General features: G+C 40.3%; 1 protein-coding gene across 1 annotated transcript in view; it reads right to left on the bottom strand.

Moving 5' to 3' along the window:
* The window catches only part of LOC117516012 (bone morphogenetic protein receptor type-2-like), an 89832-nt gene extending 67252 nt beyond the window's left edge, over positions 1 to 22580 (bottom strand). The window contains exon 1 of the mRNA XM_034176868.1: positions 21577 to 22580. Within this exon, the coding sequence (XP_034032759.1) occupies positions 21577 to 21667 (91 nt within the window). The 5' untranslated portion in view covers positions 21668 to 22580. The remainder of the gene's footprint in view (positions 1 to 21576) is intronic.
* Between the last annotated feature and the right edge of the window lie 811 nt (positions 22581 to 23391).

Genomic DNA, 23391 nt, shown 5'->3' with positions numbered 1-23391 from the left:
TGAGAGTAAAATTGTTCTTTTTGGGTCCAAGGGCCGCAGACAGTTTGTGAGACGACCTCCAAACTCTGAACTCAAGCCACAGTTCACAGTGAAGACAGTGAAGCATGGTGGTGTAAGCATCATGATATGGGCATGTTTCTCCTACTATGGTGTTGGGCCTTTATATCGCATACCAGGTATCATGGATCAGTTTGGATATGTCAAAATACTTGAAGAGGTCATGTTGCCTTATGCTGAAGAGGACATGCCCTTGAAATGGGTGTTTCAACAAGACAATGACCCCAAGCACACTAGTAAACGAGCAAAATCTTGGTTCCAAACCAACAAAATTAATGCCTCGCAGATGTGAAGAAATCATGAAAAACTGTGGTTATACAACTAAATACTAGTTTAGTGATTCACAGAATTGCTAAAAAAGCAGTTTGAACATAATAGTTTTGAGTTTGTAGCGTCAACAGCAGATGCTATTATTGTTAACACCCCCTTTTCTACTTTTTTTTTACTAACAGCCCACTTTCATAGCCTTAAGATTGTGCATATCATGAATGCTTGGTCTTGTTGGATTTGTGAGAATCTACTGGTACCTTGTTTCCCATGTAACAATAATAAATATACCTGGATTATCTTTTTAGTCACATAGCACTACTATTATTCTGAACACTACTGTATAAGTAAAAACATTCTCTCTCTCTCCCCCTCTCTCTCTCTCTCTCTCTCAACATTGGAAAAAGTTGTTGAAAGAAAACAATTGACACATCAGTACTTTGTGATTTATCAAATCTTCAGCTGAATGTTTTGCATCTCTCTGTGAGCCTGGGAGGGAGGAGAGGTAAAATGGGAAGGAGAGAGCCTGATTAGATCGTTGTTTTTAACAGAGAGGCTGAGATGGTGTGTGTGGGGCGGGGTCGTGGAGTCGGAGGGGACGGGAAGTAGCGGAGGGTGCACTGAAGGCCATTTGGGGGAGGAGGGCTCTGCTGTGGTGGGGGTGGGATTAGTAAATAACTGGGCCATGGGTAAACATTCAGCAGTGCCCGACATCATCCAATGAACTGGCTTGGAGCAGGGAAATATTCTGAAGCTTTTAGATACGACTGGTCTCTCTCTTGCTGTGTCTCTGTCTCATCTTCCTCACTTCACTGGCCCTGCCTGCCTACTCTGACCTACAATCCAACGCTGCAGTGGGAGCCAAAAACACACAGCAAGCCCCACAGAGCAGAACCAGTGACGGAGCCTGCCACAGCCTATCAGAGATGAACACAGATTGGCATCCAACCACAAAAGAGAATTCAGTCAGAAGAACTAACCACAGACGATGTAAAGTAGTAGATAAAGCAGTTTTGTTTTTTGTGTCTTTTTTTTTTTTACTTTATTCGAGCAAAGTCTAATTTTTAATTTCGCAGATAAAATGTTGCATTTTTAAATACTTAGTTTGTTGTGGCTGGTTATTACAATTACAAATAGTCTTATGGAACAATTACACTGTGACTTTCACAGTGAAGTTTTTTGATGCACCGCTGCTTTTACATTAAAATTACAGCCCAACCGATAAATTGGCAAGCTAACATAATCATCTGATATAAGTTACTTGCAGATAAATTGGTGTCTGAGTTTATACCGGCCAATAAATGCCAAAAAGAAAGAGATTGAAAAAAGTCAACTATGGCATGAGTGTTGTTGTTGCATAGTTTGTCCACCCAGGGGCACTCTGCAGCTCTCCTTTTGTCTACATACATGGAGCACAACAATCAGCTGACAGAAGAGTCAGCACCATAGAAATAATCTGTGTTCACAGTAAATTGCTAGTCATGTGACACATGCAGTGGTGGGCACAGCTAACCAAAAGGTTATCTTCGATAACCATTAATCTGATAACTGAAAAGTTATCTTTTATGACGATAAACAGATAAACTGCTAAAAAAATTTATCTTTATTACAGATAACCTAGTATTGATTCGGACGCGGCCACATCAAATTGCACTGTTGGCTTCTGATAAACCACTTTCACTTTTCACTGCTGGGGAAATTCAAGGATCACAAACGCATAAGAACGTACGAAAAATAAATGAATAAAAAAATAAAACCCCAAACACTGTCATCATCTTTCAAAAGCAGTAAAACACAGTATAAGAAGTCACAGTTTATCTCGGTATTAGATACACAATCATTTATGAACTAAAAAGCTGCTGCTTTTTTCACAGGCTTTCAACCCTGCGCCTTAAACAACGGAAATACGTACATTAATGCATTGATTGGCAGAGTAAAAGGCACATAGTAAATATAAATTCTTACCTGTTAGTTTCAGTGGGATTCACCATTCCACATAAAGCGTCCTTTTAAAAAAACAAAACAAAAACAAAACAGTGTCTAAACGTGAAGAAAAAAGTCCCTCTGTACACACAGCTGCAGTCTTGGCGATTAAATTACAGCCACAAAGACATAAAATAAAATAATGTTAAAATTAGTCTGTTTTGTTTTGTGTCGAGCGGACTCACTCACTGTAACGTCCAAAGTGAACCTGAACTACACTGCCACATTGCTCCATGCGTCGACCGGCCAATCACGGTTTGCGCTAAATGATGACGTCATCAGCAAGCGACAGGCAGCCAGTTTGCTGCAAACACAACAGACTGACTAAAATGTTTCATTTTAGGGTTTACAAAAGTTTTTGACCGTTAAACTTTGTTCACTTTACCAGCAAAAAAAATAATGTTATCATCAAATAATGTGTTTTTGGCACTCTGCCACTAGGAGGTGCTCTTATTTTTCAGTTAAAACAACACAGACGGCTTAGGGGCGGCATCAAACACGATACACTTTTCACTTATGGTGACAACATGGTGACACTTAAGTCACTAAACCAATTGAACTACAAAAACACAATAAATCAATAACACTAACAACACTAACATGAACCACAGTAACAACATTTAAAAAACCCAAGCCCAGAAATCCCATAATGCATTGCAGCACAAGAATTTACAGGTTTAGCTACCGGCCCAGCGATCACTCCAAATTAATTAAGCTGAGTATCATCATCATGACATTACATTATTTTCACGATTACCCATTTCTTAATGCAGTTATATGATCGGTTGATTTTACTGTTCAATCATATGTAGGAGCGCAGAGTGCATTTAATGTTTTTTAAATTTCCCCTTCTCTTTCCATGACAACCAATCACAGCTCTTACAGGACCACGTCATACCTAGCAATGGGGTCAACCCCGTCTCCTCACTAAGATAGGAGTTTCTGTCAACTCCTTGCCCAGAGTTGCTCTCAGACACCTCTTGGGTCTGTCTTAGGCTAGGAGTCCTTGCCACGACATTTTAGGCTAAGACAGGAGCTCTTTGAGATGCACCGAACATATAGGCCCTGCTAAATAGAGGTGCGCAGGATGAATGGCATATAAAATCCACCGGTATGGATTATGTTTAGAGTAGACTTGGTAGCTCAAATCTCTGGAGATCGGCTGCATTTTTCTTTTAATGCAAATCGGTCTTATTTATCACAACTAATCCATTTTCGAGCTCTTTGTTCATGCTATGTGTTTCCAGGAAACACACAGCTTAAATAATGGTCAATACACTGGATTTTACAATAGTAAAATATCTTAAAAATCCTGTATAAATGGGCTCCAATTAAAATGCTTTTATTGGGAAGCATGTCTGGGAAGATGTGTTATTGTGGATGATAACATTGCTGTCTGCAACAACAAAGAAAAAAATTTTCACAGCACCTCTGGCTTGACTCTTGTTATTTGTATTGTATATTCAGAATATTTCAGGCTCTGCACCAACCAGCTTTGACTGTTAACCTGCTGAGCCTATATAATAGCAGGTGAAACCATAATTTCCTTAAAACGAAGAAAATTATTTAAACTTAATTTCTGTTGTTGTTAAAGGCATGTTTCCTAGTTCCATGTGTTTTCTATTGCAAAACAAATTACAGCATACATGAAAATTCAGTTTAAAAAAAAAAAAAAAGGTAGTAATCCCCAGTGACCTATAGGCTAATGGGACTTGCCAACTTCATGAACACAGTGTGCATTGATTATTCACAACCCCAGTGCCAGTCTTTAAAATAATCACTGCAGGATTAGTGTTGTTAGGTTATGTTTTGTTGTTAGGAGGTTTTCAAAACTATTTCTGCTTCTTAGTGCTTTTTTAAGTCACTTTCAACATATCTTGGAACCTATTAGCTGGAGTTGACAGGGATCCTGGATCCTGACCAAATTGTTTGGCTTTGGAAGAGGTGTGGGCTCTCCAAGTGCCTCTTCTATTTTTATAGCAAGTCATGTGTTACTTCTTTGTTGCTTTGTTATAAAGCAACAAATAGCTGCTGAAATAACCTTTTTACCCTGAAGACAGTTAAATGTAAAAATCAACTGCGCTTACAGTGAAAACTAAAAAAAAATCTTAAATTTGGGCCATAGGGTTTGTTGTTTGTCTTTGAGTCTCTCCAAACTAGAGCTTAAAGTGCATATCTATGGTAAATGAAATGTCAAATGAACTGACTATTCTAAACAAAGAATTCTGAAAATACTGATGTATTGTTCTTTATTTTTGGTACCGTATGTCCTGAGAAATTAAAGCCCCTTAAACACTGCGCTTCCATACAGTTGCGTTGTGATGCGTGGGGAGTACAATGGAAAATTACGCAGCTTTGGCGTAGTCTCTGTATGTGATTGCGTTCCTAGTCTTGCTTTCAGTTGCTTACTGCCACATATCTAGCCCTCGCTCTCCACTTTTTTTTTTTTTTGACAGTGTGGAAGGAAATGCGCTCCTTTCTCAAAACGATATATGAACGGCACTCAGAGAGAGAGAGAGAGAGAGAGAGAGAGAGAGACCGAACTTGTGCTTAGATGGGAAAAGTTTAGTTCCAGACGCAACAGACTAGCACGAAGATGGATTTGATACATTGGAGAAAAAAAAAAAAAAAAAAATCAGAAGACATTATTTCCCCGAGTTAATTGACTTTACTAATGTGCCACAATCATGACAGAAGTGGAGGAGATGAAAAGCAAAGCGAAGCAAAGCAGAGCTGCTTCTGGTGGCCACACGTGCGAACCCGCCGTGAGAAGTGAACGGCGGACATGGACATGTCCTCCTGCTGGCGATCGGTCCTCTGAATGTGGAACCTTGGCTCGCCTCTTCTTCTTCTGTGGTTTTAAAGCTTCAATGCCAGCAAAGTCCAGCGGGATGAATAAAATCTATCAAGCCAGATATGTACAGATAAAAAGGATTTTTCACCCTGGCGTGTAGAATTGTGGAGGCTCGGTGTACAGTAGCGCAGTGTCATTTAGATTTACAAACAGCTGTGGAGTGCTGTGTAGGCTTGCTTAAAAACTGCATATTTTCTGAGTCCAGTGCTCGACGCCGAAAAAATTAAACAGGTTTAAAATAAATAAATAAATAATTCACAGGTTTAATTTTTTGCATCCACCTCAGGTAGCCATCAGCATACTGCTGCGTAGGGCGCAAAAACTTAGCATAGAGCTGCTTAAACTTTGCGTAGAGCTGCTTAAACTGGGCCTAGAGCTGCTGAACTCACCAGTACACCGCAATACGCAACTCTACAGTGGCCCCGGTGTGAAAGGGGCTTAAGTCATAAACATGGGGAAATTAGCTTGATTTCATCTGTGCTGATAAACGGTCAGAAATGGTAGCTTGCCAGAAATGTTGAGTTTGGTGACATCATATGAGTAGCCGGTAAATATTTTGTAGCTTGAAATCCGTGTTTTCTGTGGACTTTGACACTGAATACTTCAAAATGGTGAACAGGTGTGTTTTTGGAGGCTCCATCATAACCAGTCATGGTGTTTGTAGAGTTTTCCCAAGCATAAGATTTTTGAAGGATAAAGTGTTCTGTACTGACTCCCGGAGAGAGCGGAGAAATGCAGTCCAGTGAGGAATGCATTTCAAAAACTACCTAGAGTTGTGGAGAAAGAAACGTTTTATCCATGTGTTATCATGTGTTTATAAAGGTGAGAAAAGGAAGACGTTGAAAGTGATTGCTGCTGAAATATTAACGCGTGAAATGTGCCGTGGTCACGGGGAGCCACCCTCAGTCATTTAACGGCATTACCTGCTTACTAGGGATGGGTATTGATAAGATTTTAAATCGACAGATGTCATTATCGATTCCGCTTATCGACCCGATTCCTTATCGATTCCCTTATCGACAACTCTTGTAAATTTTCTGTGTACTAAAAGTAGGCTTTACAGGTTTTCTATGTCAACAACATTTTATTGAGTCTTAAAGTAAATAAATATGAAATTGGTCACTGGATCCTTAAACTCTGGACATAAACTCTACATGGTGGATCCTTGATCTCTGAACATAAATAGAATTAAATAAAATCTGTAGTTTTTGTCAAAAGCAATTCCTTTCAGACTCTACTGGCATGAATATCTTTCCATACCTCTGTGCTGAGCTCTTGCAGCTGACTATGCTGCACGTCAGGATGTAATTCATGAAGAATGCAGGACGTCTCATTTTGGGAGGAAAAAACTTGTTAGTCAATTGTAGTTTATTGTCTATATTACAGCGTTTGGAAAGGAGGTGTCAATTTATCTAAAGAGTCAATTCGTTTTGAAGTTATTAATCCTCTCCCTCCCAACTCTTCTGTACTGTGCTGCACGGTGAAACCGTCTGGTAAGACTGATGATTAAGTTGTGCACATATCATTCATCACAGAACCTACTGTGGACAAACTGTATCTGCATGAATTACCGAGCAATTCCCATTTAAGTCAAAATGGGAGCCTTGCTACTGTCAAGACATGAAGTTTGTAAAATGTGTAAAAAAAAAAAGATTAGAATTTTGGGCTGAAGAGAATTAATTTCGATCGAACTGTGTCTTGGCAGAGAGCGGCGCAGCGTTTAGAGCTGTGCCATGAGTCCCAGTTAGTGACGTTAATCCACACAAAAGTGAATCACGACTGACATAGTTTAATGGCGTTGAGAGGGGTTAAGAAGTGGACTTGCCGCTTCTGAAGAGCAGTGAATCAAAGAACCAACGAGCCAGCGGATCGAAGCATTGCTTCATTGGTTCACACTTCAAAGTGGTGTCGCGCTGCTGAAGTGGTTGATTACAGAGCCACTGCAGGGTCTGTAATCAATGTAGAGAAATGATCATTTTCCCAACACACACCCTCAAAAACAACAGCTGCTCTGAAGGACTGATAAGGGAGTCGTTAAGCAAAAAGGCTATTGATGTCGGTGGATCTAATCATTTCTTAACAATACCCGAGAAGAACCGGGTCTTGATATCCAAAACCCTACTGCTTACCGGATCAATGACTGTGAACAGACAAATGAAGGAAGCAAAAGAAACCTATCTGCAATTGGATCTTTACTGACCGTAATATGTTCCTAGAATTTGGATTTTTTTGAAAGGTGGTAACGGCTTTGGAACTGGAGCAGCAGCAATATTCTGCATGGCTGCTATGTGTGAACACACAGGTGAACTCAGCTTGTTGCATAACTCTATCTACAGTGCACCTGGAAAATATTCACAGTGTTTCACTTTTTCCATATTTCGTATGTTACAGCCTTATTCCAAAGCGGAGTAAATTCATTTTTCCCCCTCTCAAAATACTAATAAAAAAACTAAGAAATAACATATACACAAGTATTCACGCCCTTTGCTCAATGCTTTGTTGATGTACCTTTGGCAGCAATTACAACCTCAAGTCTTCTTGAATATGATGCCACGTGCTTGGTGCACCTATCTTTGGCCAGTTTTGTCTATTCCTCTTTGCAGCACCTCTCAAGCTCCATGAGGTTGGATGGGGAGCATCAGTGCACAGTTGACCTGAAGCAGCCAGCCGAAGGGACTTGTATCTATAATTGTCAACTGAAACTTTTGTCAAAACATCGTGACAGCAAATGACGACATTCTTTGGAAGAAGTTCACAGTCCAGTCAGTAGGATTTTATGAATTGATTGGAAGCCATCATGAATTTGCCTTTGAATCTAAATCAATATTTAGTGAATATTACAATTACTTGGGTTTACCAACAGACATCCACTGATCGCAGGGAATGAATTGAAATTTGTTTCAACATTTTACAGCCAAAATGCTATTGTGACAAGTCCTCAAATCTTTTTATTTTTAACAAAATTGTCAATAAACTAACTGGGGAGATGCCACAGCAGAAAGCAGTCTGTACCTAACACATCAAATAAAGCTGGAAGACAAAACTGGACTCCCATTTATTCAACACGAGTCTGTGATCCTTAGTCAACAATTGCTCTTTCTGTTGAGTGGATGATGTGACCACAGACCCAACAGCTTCAAGAGTTCCCTGTGGCCCTAAGAATCTGGACAGGGGCGGCTTGGTTGTGGGCCTGTCAACGCCACAGTATGGGGCCCACAAAACACAATTTCACCATTTGGACAGGCGGAGCAAATGTGCAGGCCCTTTTATGCTGTGGTATAATACTCCTACCTTAATCCTCTTTGTTGCCCAAACCTCCAGGTTACCTGGACAATAGTTCAAACAGCGTAGACTGTCTGAATGCTGCTTATGGCAAACATCATGAACATGAATGTGTGACCTTTGAAAAACTTCAACAAGTTCAGATAAGGAAAAACAACCTACTTCCACCAAAACAGCACAACTGATGAACACCTGTGGTTATGCCGCAGGTAGTGACGGCAGGACTGCGCGGTGCTTGGAACAGTTTCTACTACAGATTTCTGAGCAGCAGGCATTCACCCACTCACTGATTAGTTACAGGGGACAGAGATACCAACTGCTGGCAGGTTGGACACACGTAGCAGGAAGGAGAACAATAACAAAAATGATAAAAGTATAAAAAGATAATACAAACTAGAAGCACTCAGAGTGCAAACCTCCGCCAAGGCCAAAGGCCTAAAGAGATTCCCTCCTTGGCACAGTGATCTATTCAACAATTCAGTGTTACAACCAAAACTATGATACATACAATTTTCTGTATATTTGACATCATTGACCATGAAAACATACCACTAGAACTTGGAATCACTTTCAAATGGTCATTTCCAACCACTAGACAAAATTTCATCAAAATCCGTTCAAAACGTTTTGAGTTATCCTGCTGACAAACAGACAAACAAACAAACGCGACCGAAAACATAACATCCTTGGCGGAGGTAAATATATAAAAAATACTAAACCACTGTAACAGGTATTACATAAAAATAACAAAAGGAAAGTACATGTAATTTTTTTACAAATTAAACCTTCAAGGAAATGTTTAGTGCATCGTGATCCGAAAAACAAACATCAGTAACTTTGATTTCTGCAACTGAAATATTTCTTGTGTATACATGGTCTAGTAGGGTTCCGTAGTCAGCAGTAGGTGCGTGGACTTGTTGAATGAAGCACAGACCCTCCATATACGTGATGACATTGTGCTGTGGTGATTCCAGGAGATCAAAGTTGAAGTCTCCCACAAGGACCGTCGGGCTGTCTCACCAGGGAGTGATCTCACGAGGGCTTGTAACCCTAACCCTAACCCCAGCCCTGTATAGTTTGTCATGAGGGATTTCCTGTTTGCATTGGCGGTTTTCTTCTGGATCTAGCTCCATAACATTTGAAGCTACATCAAATCTGATGACACCTTACTGAATCAGTACAGATTCAGCTACAATTTGGTGTTACTTGTGCATCTCTAGCTTCATTTGTCACCTCATACTGACACATTTTCTATTTTTCTTCCCTATATTTTTGCATATTCTGGATCACCAGATCCGGAATCCGGATCCGATCATCACCAAACTTTGTTGTTTGATAGAACATTTGACTATGTTACACCCTAATTTTTTTCAAGCCTTTCTGCCTTGTTTTTGTGGAGTTAGAAACTAGAATGTCAAAATTCCCCTTATCCCGCAATGGGGAAGAATCCTTTAAAAAAACTCCTGGATCCGGATTGTGATCCGGATCACCACTAAAATTTAATCACTTGTTCCTCTTGTCATTTCCAACCACTCCACAAAATTTCATCAAACCCCATTCAAAACTTTTTGAGTTATCCTGCTGACAGACAGAGGGCTAACCCTAAACAAAAATAAATTTAAGAAATATTACAATTTGAAAACAAATGCACCCGAACGTGATGACAGCTGCAACTGCTTAATGCTAACTTTTAACATTGAAAATGCCATAGACATGCTAACGCTTTAGCATCGGGATCCGGATCGTGATCCGGATCACCACTAAAATTTAATCACTTGTTCCTCGTCATTTCCAACCACTCCACAAAATTTCATCAAAATCCGTTCAAAACGTTTTGAGTTATCCTGCTGACAGACAGACAGACAAACAAATAAACAAACAAACGCGACCAAAAACATAACCTCCTTGGCAGAGGTAATGATGGCTGAGCTGGGAAAAAGGGATAATGGAAAACAATGTTGTTGGAGCCAAATCAGACCTGAAAAGGTGTTGGGTCAAAGGCATGAATATTCCTCTCATTATCATGTTCAGAAACAGTGCTGGGATGTATCTACTTTGCATTCATGAACAAAACGAATGCCGCCAGAGCTAAATTCCTACTGTGTTTTTGCAGTCATTACACTCACAAAGTCTGACTACTGCCATAATTAATTTTGTACAGTGCGACCATTTGGATTTATTGATCGTTTACATCGTACATGCTCGTACAAGCCTCCATTAATCGTTCTTGCACTGATTATTGAGAGAACATGCCAATCCTCTGCCAGTCAATGCAGTCATAAACGCACTCTAAGGGAATACTAATTTGCACAAGATGAATTGTAAAGGTGAGCTTATCGCACCAATATGCCCATTTCACAATGGCTATTTTTTACTCTGAGAAAGTGAATAGAGCAGCCAAGTGATTCACATCTTCCTGAAGATTGGCCTTTCGGACATCCTCCACACTATATGTTTGCATCATGGCTTAACTTTTTTTCAGGAAATGCTTCACTGGCCACTCTCCCTTTACTTCTCTAATCATTCCAATTTAATTTAGAGAAACTGGATTTTCTGCTCTGTTATTTCTTGACCTCATGATCAGAGGATCTGAATGGCACCATTTGACTTTGACAATTACCGCCGTTGTTTGTCATCCCACATCACCATCACTTGTCTGTTAAATGCAAATATTAATGCAAATATGGACAAAGCTTTGCTGCACCACCAGGTGTATGTCACAAACATAGTGACATTGTGTATTTATATTATACTTCACACTAGGACTGTGCAGTATGGCCTAAAATTCATGCTGTGGTATAATCTGAAGCATGCCTCTATTATATATATATATATTTCAGTATATAAACTTCAATATAATGAACATTAAAAGTCAATCCATTGTACATGCCAGTATAACAGCTCTACCACATATAAAGAAAAAATAAAACACCTGCAATTCAAGCTACTTCTTAATGATTGTATTCATTTATTTAAAGTTGAAAGCAAATAAATGAGATAAATCAGACAAACACTACAAGAAGCACGGCCCCTTGTTGTGGCTGCCTGATGTCTGGTACAAAGGTTTCTTCTCTGATGATACTGCAGAACACACTTTTTTTAATGTCTTCTTTTGCAGTATGCTGCAAGCTGTTCATCTGAACTGCAAATGGATTTGAAACACTGGGTTGAATGTATCAGTATAGTCAAAAATATGTATTCCAGTATATTTTAAGCAGGTGCAGTAGAGGTATAACTGGTTACATGACTCACAGATTGGACTGGATCATTTTTTTCTGATCAGTAAAGACAAATATCACTTTGCTTTTTGGTTTTCCTTTAAAAACAAACAAACAAACAAAACAAAAGAGAAGGAACTTTTGCCTGTAGTCCTACATGAAAACAATGTGTCTAATATTGAAATAATATTTTAAAATAAAATCCTTAATTGGTAGAATACACTGTGGTGTGAACAATACCAGTGGAAAAAAAAATAGCCTTTGCCAAAATCATAAAATCACTAAGGGCCCTTGGGTAAGGTCCTTAATCCCCTAGTTGCTCCGGGTGTGTAGTGAGCGCCCCTTGTATGGCAGCACCCTAACATCAGGGTGAAGGCAAGGCATTATTGTAAAGCCCTTTGAGCATCTGATGCAGATGGAAAAGTGCTATATAAATGCAGTCCATTTACCATTTATAGCTTTAAATTCCTTTAAACACCTAGTTCTCTTCTACACATTGGCCAGAAGTGACACAGGTGTGCAGCAGGGTGGCACTAAAAATGGGCCTTCACCAAATAATTAAATTTTCTGCCATTACCTAGCATGACTATATTCAGAAACTGTCAAATAAATGCTTAATTTCAAATCAGTATACCATTTAAGTTGATATGTCTCCACACCACGAGTTGAATGAGAGCCATTACAGCCCTAAACCCACTACAATTCATCTTGCTGTTTTTCATAGCATTCGTAACTCAAAGGGCACTCAACAGCGCATTTTGAGAAAAGCAGTCAGAACCCTACTTACCCAAATTCAGATCTTTGCAATGGCTTGAAGCAAAAATGTTAATGAAACAGATACATGGAAAACCTATTTGCCAATATTAACCTCGTGAGAGCCTGCATCCTCACATGAAGACATCCTGCATACAAAAATTAAAGCTTGGGTCTCAGAAGAGAAATTTTAAGGTAGACAGACACACACATCACCACCTAAATCTGCTCAACCCTTCCTTGACCTGAGCACCACCCTCACAAACCTTCAACAAATTCCATCTAGCAGTTATAACTTCCTTAAAAAAAAAAAAAAGCACACACACACACACAGACATTTACAGCCATATTCGGACACAGCACACACCATCACACTTCACAGGATTTGCTTGCTTCAGATCATAACCAGCTGCTTCCCTTCTCCACACACCGCCCATTAATCCACTAACATTTTCACTGTCTCTTCCACCCACAGGCTATTGACCTGTGGGTCTGTCATTATCATTGACTTTGCCATTGATGTACATATTGTAAGAGGATGTTCTGACCAATTGTTGTAAAGCAGCTCTTCTTCAGAGACGTTTTTCCACTTGTTATATGCAGTCTATCTGAGCTCATCAGTGCATCCTCCTCCTTAAAAAGATACACAAACAGTAATTTGTCCATAAGTGAATATTCTACCATCTATCTGGAAGATTTGTTTTCATTTCTCATCCTATTCGGGAGGGATTCAGAGTCCAGCCATTGCTTCTTTGCATCAAAAGGAGCCAGCTGAGGTGGTTCGGCACCTGGTGAGGATGCTCCCTGGTCGTCTCCCTAGGGAGGACTTAGCGCACGTCCAACTGGGACGAAGCCCGGGGAAGACCTAGGACACGCTGGACAGATTATATTTCCCAGCTGGCTTGGGAATGATTTAGGATCCTCCACAAAGAGTTACAGGATTTAGCCAAGGATAGGGAAGGGTGGGTTGAGCTGCTTGCTTTGCTACCACTGCGACCCGGAGCTGGATAAGTGGCTGAAAATGAATGAATGAATCCTAATGACTTGCTTCACCACAACAGAAGCTCAATGGGCTTCATCTTGACAGTTAATAACAGATTCCAAAAGCAAATGTAACAATCAATTCAACACGTTCAACTGGTTTAACTTCCAAATTAAATTGTGATGTAGTAACACACTTCTCTATGGACCATCTCAACAGCCAACATACCAATTATGTTTTGGTAAAATAATAAGTACTTCATACCCTCAAATATCTCTACAGTTTGACTGCATATTTTTTATTTGCTTAAAACTCCAACATGCTGCGGCAGACTATGAAAATAACTGCTATCACCCATAAATTTATGGATATAACTGCTTTTCCTCCAGCAACAGCACTTATTATTCTGGGTCTCTGATAATACCGTGTCTATAAATGGTTAAGCCTCCACAATAACACACTGTGAGATGACAATACAGTGTTTATACACAGATTCACATTTGCACATTGAGATAATATGGCACCGGATGTGTGGCTAAAGCTGTACACACCATTCATCAAACTCTCCCTTCAGACTGCTAAAGCACCACAGTGAACTTAACAGAGAATTTATCCATCTCGTAAAATACCTTACCCATCTTCCCACACATTCCACTGCTTTTCCCCGTGTGCTGCTTCACCATCTCTGTGAAGCTCAGCTACCTTATCAAACTCAAGATTTCACAGCAGCCTGGCTTCAAGCCCGAGTCTCAAACAAGGGGCAAAACTTGGCAGACAAGGACTGCAGTAGGTTGACAGTATTTTTGCAGGCCTTTGTACACGGAATGATTAAAAGCAATTCCAAGTGCATTTGCTACCATGTTAGCGAAGAGATATGTGGAGGTTTATCTTAACCCACAACGGCTTGAGTTTCACAGATCAACTGCAAAAATGAGCTGCACGACGAGATGGCCAATTACGGAGAAATCAGACAGACACACAGGAGGCATATATGAGTGCAAGAGTCAAAGAGGTGACTGAGGAAATTATAATCGTTATTAGGCATCTACAAGGCTTGACCTCTGCTTTACATTTAACACATTAAACAATGCCGCAGCTACCAAATACGTAAGGGTAAAGGCTGAAGTATCCTTCGATGTCTAGGCAACAAATTCTGCACCAAACCTGCTACATGGACAAAATACACATGGTGACAAAGCAGCAAGACTTTTTTTTGGAATTCCATTAAACTCATCTTAAATTACTGACAGTAACATGAATGTTTTTTTGAATCACTTTTTTTTTTTTTTCTCATACAAATGGTTCAGATTCACGTGTAAGTGACCCAAATCCAATATGAAAGTTGTTGTTTGCCTTGTGGCTGCTCCAGTTTTTGTTCAGGGTCACCACAGCGGATACAGCACAGATCCGCATTGAGATTCGGCCTAAGTTTTATGCCGGATTCCCATCCAGACGCAGCTCCAGTTTCAGGTAGAAAAACACAGACAGCCCAATCTGCTTCAGCCCTAGCTTCTGAGATTCTAATGGGATAAGGCTTAGATAGAGTAGACGACTGCCAATCAGGTATGAAAGTAAATAAACTAATTTGACCATGGTGACGCCATGATCTCATGGTTTGCACTGATTCTGCATCCTGATGCAAAATCAGCGAGGCTGAGTGTAATATATAAAATGTACCACGTCCCCAGGATGTGCATTCTTGAAAGTGCAGGGACGTCCCAAGCATTCAAAAGTCAATTTTTAAAATAATGTCTCTGTTTTGTTTGTTTCTCCTAACTATCCACAAGGCTGGACACAACATATAAGATGTACCATTCAAGGAATGCTCATTTAAGAAGACAATGCCACAACTTATTACATTACTTATTAATTTGATGTTTTATAGGAATTGGTGTAAGATTTCACAGATGGGATGTTCGCCGAATAGCAACCTTGAGTAGCTCCTGAAATTAGCAGCTGTGTACAGAATTTGGCACTCTTAGGAGAGGCACTGGGACTCAGTGCTGGCCCGCTTGAGACTCCACAGTTTTTAATACCTAGTGTATCCCAGGACTCAGCGGCCAAACATCCTAATGCAAAATCTGGATGTTTTTAAAACACACAGAATTATTTCAAAAGTAAGATGATCAGGAAACAGTTTTTTGACACTCATCAGCTATGTAGTGCCAAATATATTCTATTTATTGTAGAAATTTTTATATGTGGTATTATTTTGATGTTTAATTGTTGCTGTAGTAGGTTGCATGCAATACTATTGTTTGATTTAGACGAGCAAGATTCTAATCACATTAAGCCCCGGCTATAAATACGATACGTGGCAAATTTATTCCAGAATGTCCATATGTCGACGTTTATTCCAGAGTTCATTTTGCTTGAATTTATTTAAACTCATCAGTTTGCAGCCATGCAGTGTGATTTCTCTTGTCAAAATTGCTTTCCTGTGTAATTTCATAAAGGAGGCGTCACGCAATGATTCAGTGTGCAAGACTCGCATGTCATTGATCTGCTTAACGGTCACGCAAAAAATAAATTGCTGTTATTGGTGGAATATTAGACGTCACACAAAGGCTTAATAGCACCATTTCTGGGGGGGGGGACGTTCAAACAATGTCAGCTGACTCTTTGTTCGCATGAATCATGACTAAGCCATGGGTTAAAGCAATAAATTTTCATCCGACTGAATGTTTTTCCTGGCAAAAATCAATGCCAGCAATTCCCTAAAATGTGGCGTAGTGGGGGAACACACTCTTTTTTCTCAATAAATACAATAAACACATTATACAGTATACAAATCTATTCTAAATAGCCTCTAAGGAGAGAGAGACAAAGCATAAAAAGAATGCAAACCTGAACATAAAGGTAATAGAGTGGTGGGGAGCAGTGCCGTAGTCTTGATTCTGGGGGGTCTGGGGGTGCCCCCCCAGAACATTTTAAAAGAGCAAGTCAAATTTGTGTATTGTGGTGAATTGTAATGGGTATGACGCCCCTCTGAAACAAAGAAAACTCATTTCAAACTGTGAAGTAAAACACAGTATCGATTATGGGAGGTTTGGGAGATCTCCACCAGAAATTGTTTAAAGAGCAAGTCAAATTTTGTATATTCTAGTGAATTTTAATGGGTATGAAGCCTTCTGAAACAAAGAAAACTCACTTCAAACTGTCAAGTAAAAATCTTTGTCTTCTGCAGTATTTGATCAGTTCTAATACAGTAAATGCGCCAAACGGTGCTGTGTTGCTGGCTGTACAGTCAATAAAATACAAAATTAGGGCCTAAAGCAATTGACAACGTTCTGCTTTGCACAAACTAACACTGTCACCCGTTTTGAAAATGCATGCGCACTGAGAAACTCAAACTGGCTTATTCACATTTAATCATTAAATGCTCTCACTTGTAAGACAAACTAGGGCTGCAACTAACTATTTAGTAATCGATTAATTAGTCAATTATTTTTTCGATTAATCGTTTTGTTTTTTTTACTTACATGTGAGTTTGCCATTATTTCTTTAACTGAGTTATTGTTAAAAGGCCTTTATCACGCAACATCATTTGACCTTGTAACAAAATTGTTATATTCTCGTCATAAACATACCTGGGGCCTGTACTACGAAGCGGGGTTACTGGCTTATCAGGGTAACTTCGGGAGTAAGTTGATGATGTGTGGAGTAACTTCCCGGTTAACCCGTACTACGAAAGGTGGATAGGTTTTGATCGAAGTATGCTGCCATGGCAATTTATGCTGTGTGCCAAACCTGCTCCGAGCAGGTTATGTTCTCGGTTAGCTTGAGGTTTTCGCTCAACCACTCCCTTTATAAGTACCATCCATCCACCTTCAATCACTCCGGAGACAATGCCGGCCTACCTGGATGATCCGTTTGATATTGGGGCACAAATTGTGAGGACCTCTCTCCGCAGGGCGAGGGTTTTTAAAGACCGCCAGAATCCGCTGACATACCCGGATGATATTCTCTATGAAAGATATAGATTCTCAGTCGAGGGAATTCGTTATCTTTGTCAGCTGATCGGGCCAGAAGTCTGTAACATCACCCATCGTACACTGTAAAAAAAGACTGTTCTTTTTACAGGAAAACACTGGCAGCTGTGGTTACCAGGGAATTCCTGTAAAAAATACAGCAGTTAAATATACAAAAAAAAGAGAGCTCTTGTTTGTAGATTTAACAGTTCTTTTAATGTGAGTCAGCCATGGTTCATTCACTGTAAATCCATATACATATTATGTCTGTAATGTTATCTACTGTATGTTTTACAGGAATTCCCTGGTAACCACAGCTTCCAGCATTTTCCTGTACAAAAAAGTAATTTTTTACAGTGTAGCAATGCCCCGACGATCGAGCAGATAATGTGCCTTGTGCCTATTTTGCCAGTGGACAATTTATGTATTTCATTGGTGATGCTGAACATCTGAGCAAGAATACTGTATGTCGTATGATTTGCAAGGTAGTACTTGCTCTATCTAAACTGTTGGAAGCATTTGTTGTTTTCCCTGGCCATTTATCCGCAATGCAAATCAAAGAAGGGTTTTATGCAATCGCGGGTAATTACTAATATCGAAATAGGTCTAATGCATGTCCATTAATTAGGCGAAGTGGGGCTTATCAAGCTCTGAATATAAACCTACCGTTCTGAAGGATGTTTTTATATTTCATCTTCACCTGCTGCCAGGTGCGTTTGGCACTGTTATTGCATCTGAAATATTGACAGGATTAGGAATAGCAATCATACAGTCAAGGTAGCCTATTTAGGAAACATTAACTTAACCTAACATTTATTAGTAGGCCTATGCCCACTTCTGAATCGTGTTGCACCTGGGCGTAATTAATGAAAGGTCATTTTTTTACACATATTAGACATTCCACAGGTTAATCATCTGTAACAGATTTGGGGAACAATTGAATTGTACGTACGCATTTACCCGATCAGCAATACATTGCCAACAAGCCTGTCTTGCTTTATTGGCAGACGATGTGTTCGATTTCCCCCTTAACATTAATTTAAATTCCTCGTAGCTCCGCATAATAATCGTGCATTCTTCTTCGGTAAAGTAAGGTGACCGCGCCATCATTGAAAAATGGTGACGTGTGCTGCAACCTGCCCCTTTTATGTGAACGCGCACAAACTCCAATTAGGTTAACACAGGTTCAACAAATCAACATCTTATTCAGCGTCGTAGTACCGATTAACACCACTTGAGGAAACCAGGTTTTGTCAACCCCGGTTTAAGAGGCTGACCTTGGGTTACATCTGAGTAAGTTAACCCCGCTTCGTAGTACAGGCCCCTGGTGTAGTGTTTTGTTTTATTTTGCACATACATACATCACCGACACACCACAAAGAGATTTCCATCAGGTTTCACCCGATTATGAGCGTTTTTAGATGCCTACAAAAACTCTCAACCACTGAAAACATATTACAGCAAGAGTCCACGAAAGTATTTTAAAGGCCTGACTAAAGTGTAATATGTGATCTTTAATAAGATATTTTCAAGAAAAAAAAAAGACACAAATGTGCAGTTTACTGCATTTTTTTTTCTTGTGTAAAAACACAGCTCAGATGTAGTTTCCACTGTCCGTGAAATGGAAGACCACTGGAACCTCCATGGCGCTACGTTCAATGACCGCAGTGGGGAGGCAAGCCGAGCAATGGTAAGACAGAAGAGAAGCTCAATGTGAATAAAGTGGCTTCAGTCAAGAAAACAGCAGAAAGAAGATTAAAATTCACTTTGTTTCATTTTCGTAAGATTGATCAAATGAATGAATCAAAGTTATATGATGAGAGTATAGAATTCCTGTTTCAGATTTTCAACCCCATAACAGCGTTAGGTAAAAGGTTATTGAAAAGTTTCAGCGGGTTGCTGATTTTTTTCTGCTTAGTTTTTATAACTCAAAATTAATTTATTAGTGTGTAAAAATTACACAAACATATAAGAAAGCACACATCATACAAATATAACAATAAAGTAAATAAACAAGATCGGTAATTACATGCAAGTTTATTTTATTTACTGTTTATTCATTTATTTATTTCCAATTTCTGGGCAACCAAGCAGAATCTCTTTTGTTCAGATGATGTTTGTGTTATCTCTTCTGTGTCTGATGTTGCAGGAAATGGCTTCCACCTCTATCTGAAAAAGGCAAAGTGCTGGAGTTTCTCCTCCCGGAACCCCCCACCACACCCAACCGGCACCATGCTCCAAGTTTCTGGGGACAGCCTTGATTCAGAAGAACACCCTGCATATGACACATCTGGCTGGAGACTTATAGAACTTGTCCCAAAGCAAATGCAGGCAAATAACTACAAAAAGATGATTATTCAGGTCACATCAAACACCAATGTCAAAGTAGCCTCACAAAGAAAACCCCCAAAGTATTCATTCATTCATTCATTTTCTGCTGCTTATCGGAGTCCAGGTTGTGTTAGCAGCAGACTTCTCTATTCTCAGCTATGCCCTCCCCTCCCCTCCTGGGGAATCCATAGGTGTTCCTGAACCAAAATGAGAGATATAATCCATCCAGTGTGTCCTGGTTCTGTTCTGGGGCCTTGTCACAGTTGGACGTGGCTGGAAAACTTCCCTTGGCAAATTACCCTGTGGCATCCTCACCAAATGCCTGAGCCACCTCACCTGCTCTTCTCTGAGTTCCTCTTGGATATTCACTTTTCTCATCATGTCCCTGAATATAAACTTGGATACTCTACAGAGGAATGTCATTTCTGCCACATGTATCTGTGAACTTGTTCTTTTAATCATTACACAAAGTTCATCACCACAGGTGAACATAACAGCGATTGACTAGTAAATCGAGAGCCTCACCTTGCAGCGCAGCTGTTTCTTCACTATAAATCTGGTTCGGCATCTGCAGGACCTCAGACACAGCACCCAGTCAATCAATCAATCAAACTCATGCTCCATCTTAATCCCACTCATGAACAAAACCCAGACTTACTTGAACTCCTCTACATGGGTCAGTAACTCTCCCCTGACAATCAACCTTTTTCCAACAGAGGATCATGGCCTAGATTTGACAGCGCCAATTCACATTCCCAGTTGTTTCACACTCTGGCTCAAACTTGCAGAATGCACATCAGCCACTGTCCGATGAGGCCAACAGAACCACATCATCTGCAAAAAGCACAGATGTAATTCTGAGGCCACCAAACCGGACACCTTCCAAACACTTGATTGTCCCTTGGAATTCTGTCCATGAAAATCACAAACACAACTGGCAACAATGGGCAGCCCAGGCAAAGTCCAACACCCAGCGGACACAGATCTAATGAAATGCAGAGCATGTGGACACAGTTCTTACTTTGGTCGTATAGAGGCCTGGGTCATGTGTTGCAGTGGACCCAGTACCCAATTCTCCCACAGCACTTCCCGCAAGACACCTCGGTGTACCTGAATGGACCTCTTTTCCAAGTCGATAAAACACGCGTAGACTGACTGGGAATACTCCCAAGTCCCCTGAAATATCCATGCGAGTATATCCAAGACATACATGTATTGAACTATACAGAACTCAAGTGGCAAAGTAGCCAGGGATCATATCCTGGTCACAGCTGAGCCTTCCCAACTTGGGTTTTAGACCAAGGTGAAATCTCCTAATTCAGAACAGCAATCAGCAGAATCAACCAAGACTGGAATACTGTGGTGCAAATGCCACCTGTTGTGAACTCTTATCGGAAATAAGCCCTGACAGTAGCCCCTAGTGTCAGACAGGCACAATCTGGGGCCATGTGTCCCTTTTTGTTTTGGTCCACCTTTGCAACTGACAAGCTCTCAACAAATTAAGTGTGAAGTAGATTAAAGAGTAGAGTAGCATTTGTATTTTGAAGTTAACATTTTATATTTAGAACTTTAATTGTATTTAAAATAATACATTTAATTTTAACTTGATATAATTCACACAACATAAACATTGTGGGCTGTGGCTTTCAAATGGAAGAATTCCCAAATTCTTTCAAAGAAAAGAATTTGGTCTCTTCTGGTCTATGCGAAGGGTTTCGTAGGCGATCCATGTTACATCAGTCACATTTACAGCTCCAGAAATGAACCAGGCAGGAAATAAGGGAGGATCACCAGAAAGCAAAGAGGTGATTGAAGAAAATTATGTCATATATAGTGCATCTGTAAGGTAATTTTGCAAAAATCAAACATGCCACTTACCAGCCACAGAAGTCAGAAGGATCATCAGGCAAAACCCAAATTTACTGAGTGATTTCATCGTGACTCGGCCCACAACCATGGCAACATTCATCGGCTTTGATCACGTTGTTTGGAGCTCCTCCAAGTCTTGTTCGGCTTCTATTAGTCTGTTTCCCCCTGTTCGTTTTATAACAGATCAGTTTTCCTCAAGTCAGTTCAATAACTTGAACTGCTGTCTGAAGCACGAACCGACACATTGAGGATGGATGTGGAGAAAGGGAGGAAGAAAAACAAAGAGAGGCGCTGTTGTGGCGAGGTCGCTTGTCGCGATTTAATGACTGTGAATGGAAGCAAAGTTACTCCTGCAGATAAACCGAGCAGCTAACTTGTTTGGCGGATGTGCCGTCTGCAAGCGGCCAGCCAGCAGCGTCCATATCTGCTAGCTACCATGCTAGCTGCCGCGGGGCGACTGTCTGGAGCTGGAAAACTTGGGAAAAACAATGCGCAGTAAAAAAATAAATAAATAAAAAAAATAAAATAAAATAACTTGGAAAAAGAGGAGAAATATCGCAAAAATTACCAGATGGGAAATTCTCCGTTTAGATAAACACCGCTTTCACATCTATGCGTCCACTTTTTCCAGATATTCCAGGCAGGAATGTGGTATTATAAACACGAGCCCTCGGCTCAATTAAATGGCTAGTTTTCAAGCTAAGCGACGTTAGCCGAAGAGCTAGCCAGTTTAGTTCTCCGGCGCGTCCCGTCTCGTTTGGCGACCAAGAGGAGGGGGGGAGGAAAAAAAACAGTCCGCTTTTTTAGGTTTACGATAACCTAAGATAAATAAGAACTCCCGTGATGGAACCTTACGCGTCCACAGGAGGACTCTCTCTCTCTCGCTCTGAGGTCCCCCGGTGTTTTGTTCCGTGGCGGCAGCGCGGAGCTGTTCTGGGCAGACACACAGACAAGCAGGGCGGCCAGGAACGCCTCGTTTCCAGGCTTGTCTGGCTGCTCGTCTCCGGTATCAGGTTGCTGTAGGCTGGTGGTGGTGGGGGTGGACACAACCTCTTTCCAGTACAGTCAGGACACAGCGCCCTCACGCCGCAGACTGTGAGTATAGCACCACCATGTCATTACATTATGCGTTCAAGGACCATTTTTATTTGTCCGTCACGTGCATAGAGATATAAAGTGAAACGAAGTACGACGCTCTGTTCCGATTTGTGCATATCAAGAAGAAGAAGAAGAAGGAAAAAACTCATAAAAATAAACATTTAAAAATAGGACAATCAAACTGAGTGATAGGACCGGCCGTGCAAACTGCTATTAGAGTTAAATATATATATATATGAGATATTTTTTAAATTGAAAATTAACAAAGTAACCCGGTGATAAATGAAGTGATGGCAAAATAAAATGAAATGCATCAGGAAGCTGATGCATACCCTGCACACGCTGCACACCACAATATAAATGTTAAAGTAAATATACACACATCTGAAATGGCACTTCATCGTATGACTTCTGTGTGACTTCATTATGAAGTCATTCATACCAATCAGTCACAAATATTTTGCTGATTAATTTGCTTTAGATAATCTAGCTAGGCTTCTTGGTTCTTGAGATGTACATAAAAGGAGTTTTCCAACAGTTATCTTGACCTTCCACCAAACTACTCCAAAGCCTAATCATCTCTACATGTCTGTCCAAGCAGTATTCCCTCCAAGTGTTATCCATCTATGCTGCTTGTTGTTGATATATAGGTGTTTTTCTGACCATGCTTTTTGAGCCCGGGTTGTTAGCCGACTGGTTGGAGCATCCGCCTCTCATGCTGGAGAT

Source organism: Thalassophryne amazonica, chromosome 1 (genome assembly GCF_902500255.1).
Source record: "Thalassophryne amazonica chromosome 1, fThaAma1.1, whole genome shotgun sequence".
NCBI classification, from domain to species: Eukaryota; Metazoa; Chordata; class Actinopteri; order Batrachoidiformes; family Batrachoididae; genus Thalassophryne; species Thalassophryne amazonica.
This window is presented reverse-complemented; position numbering and strand designations above follow the sequence as displayed.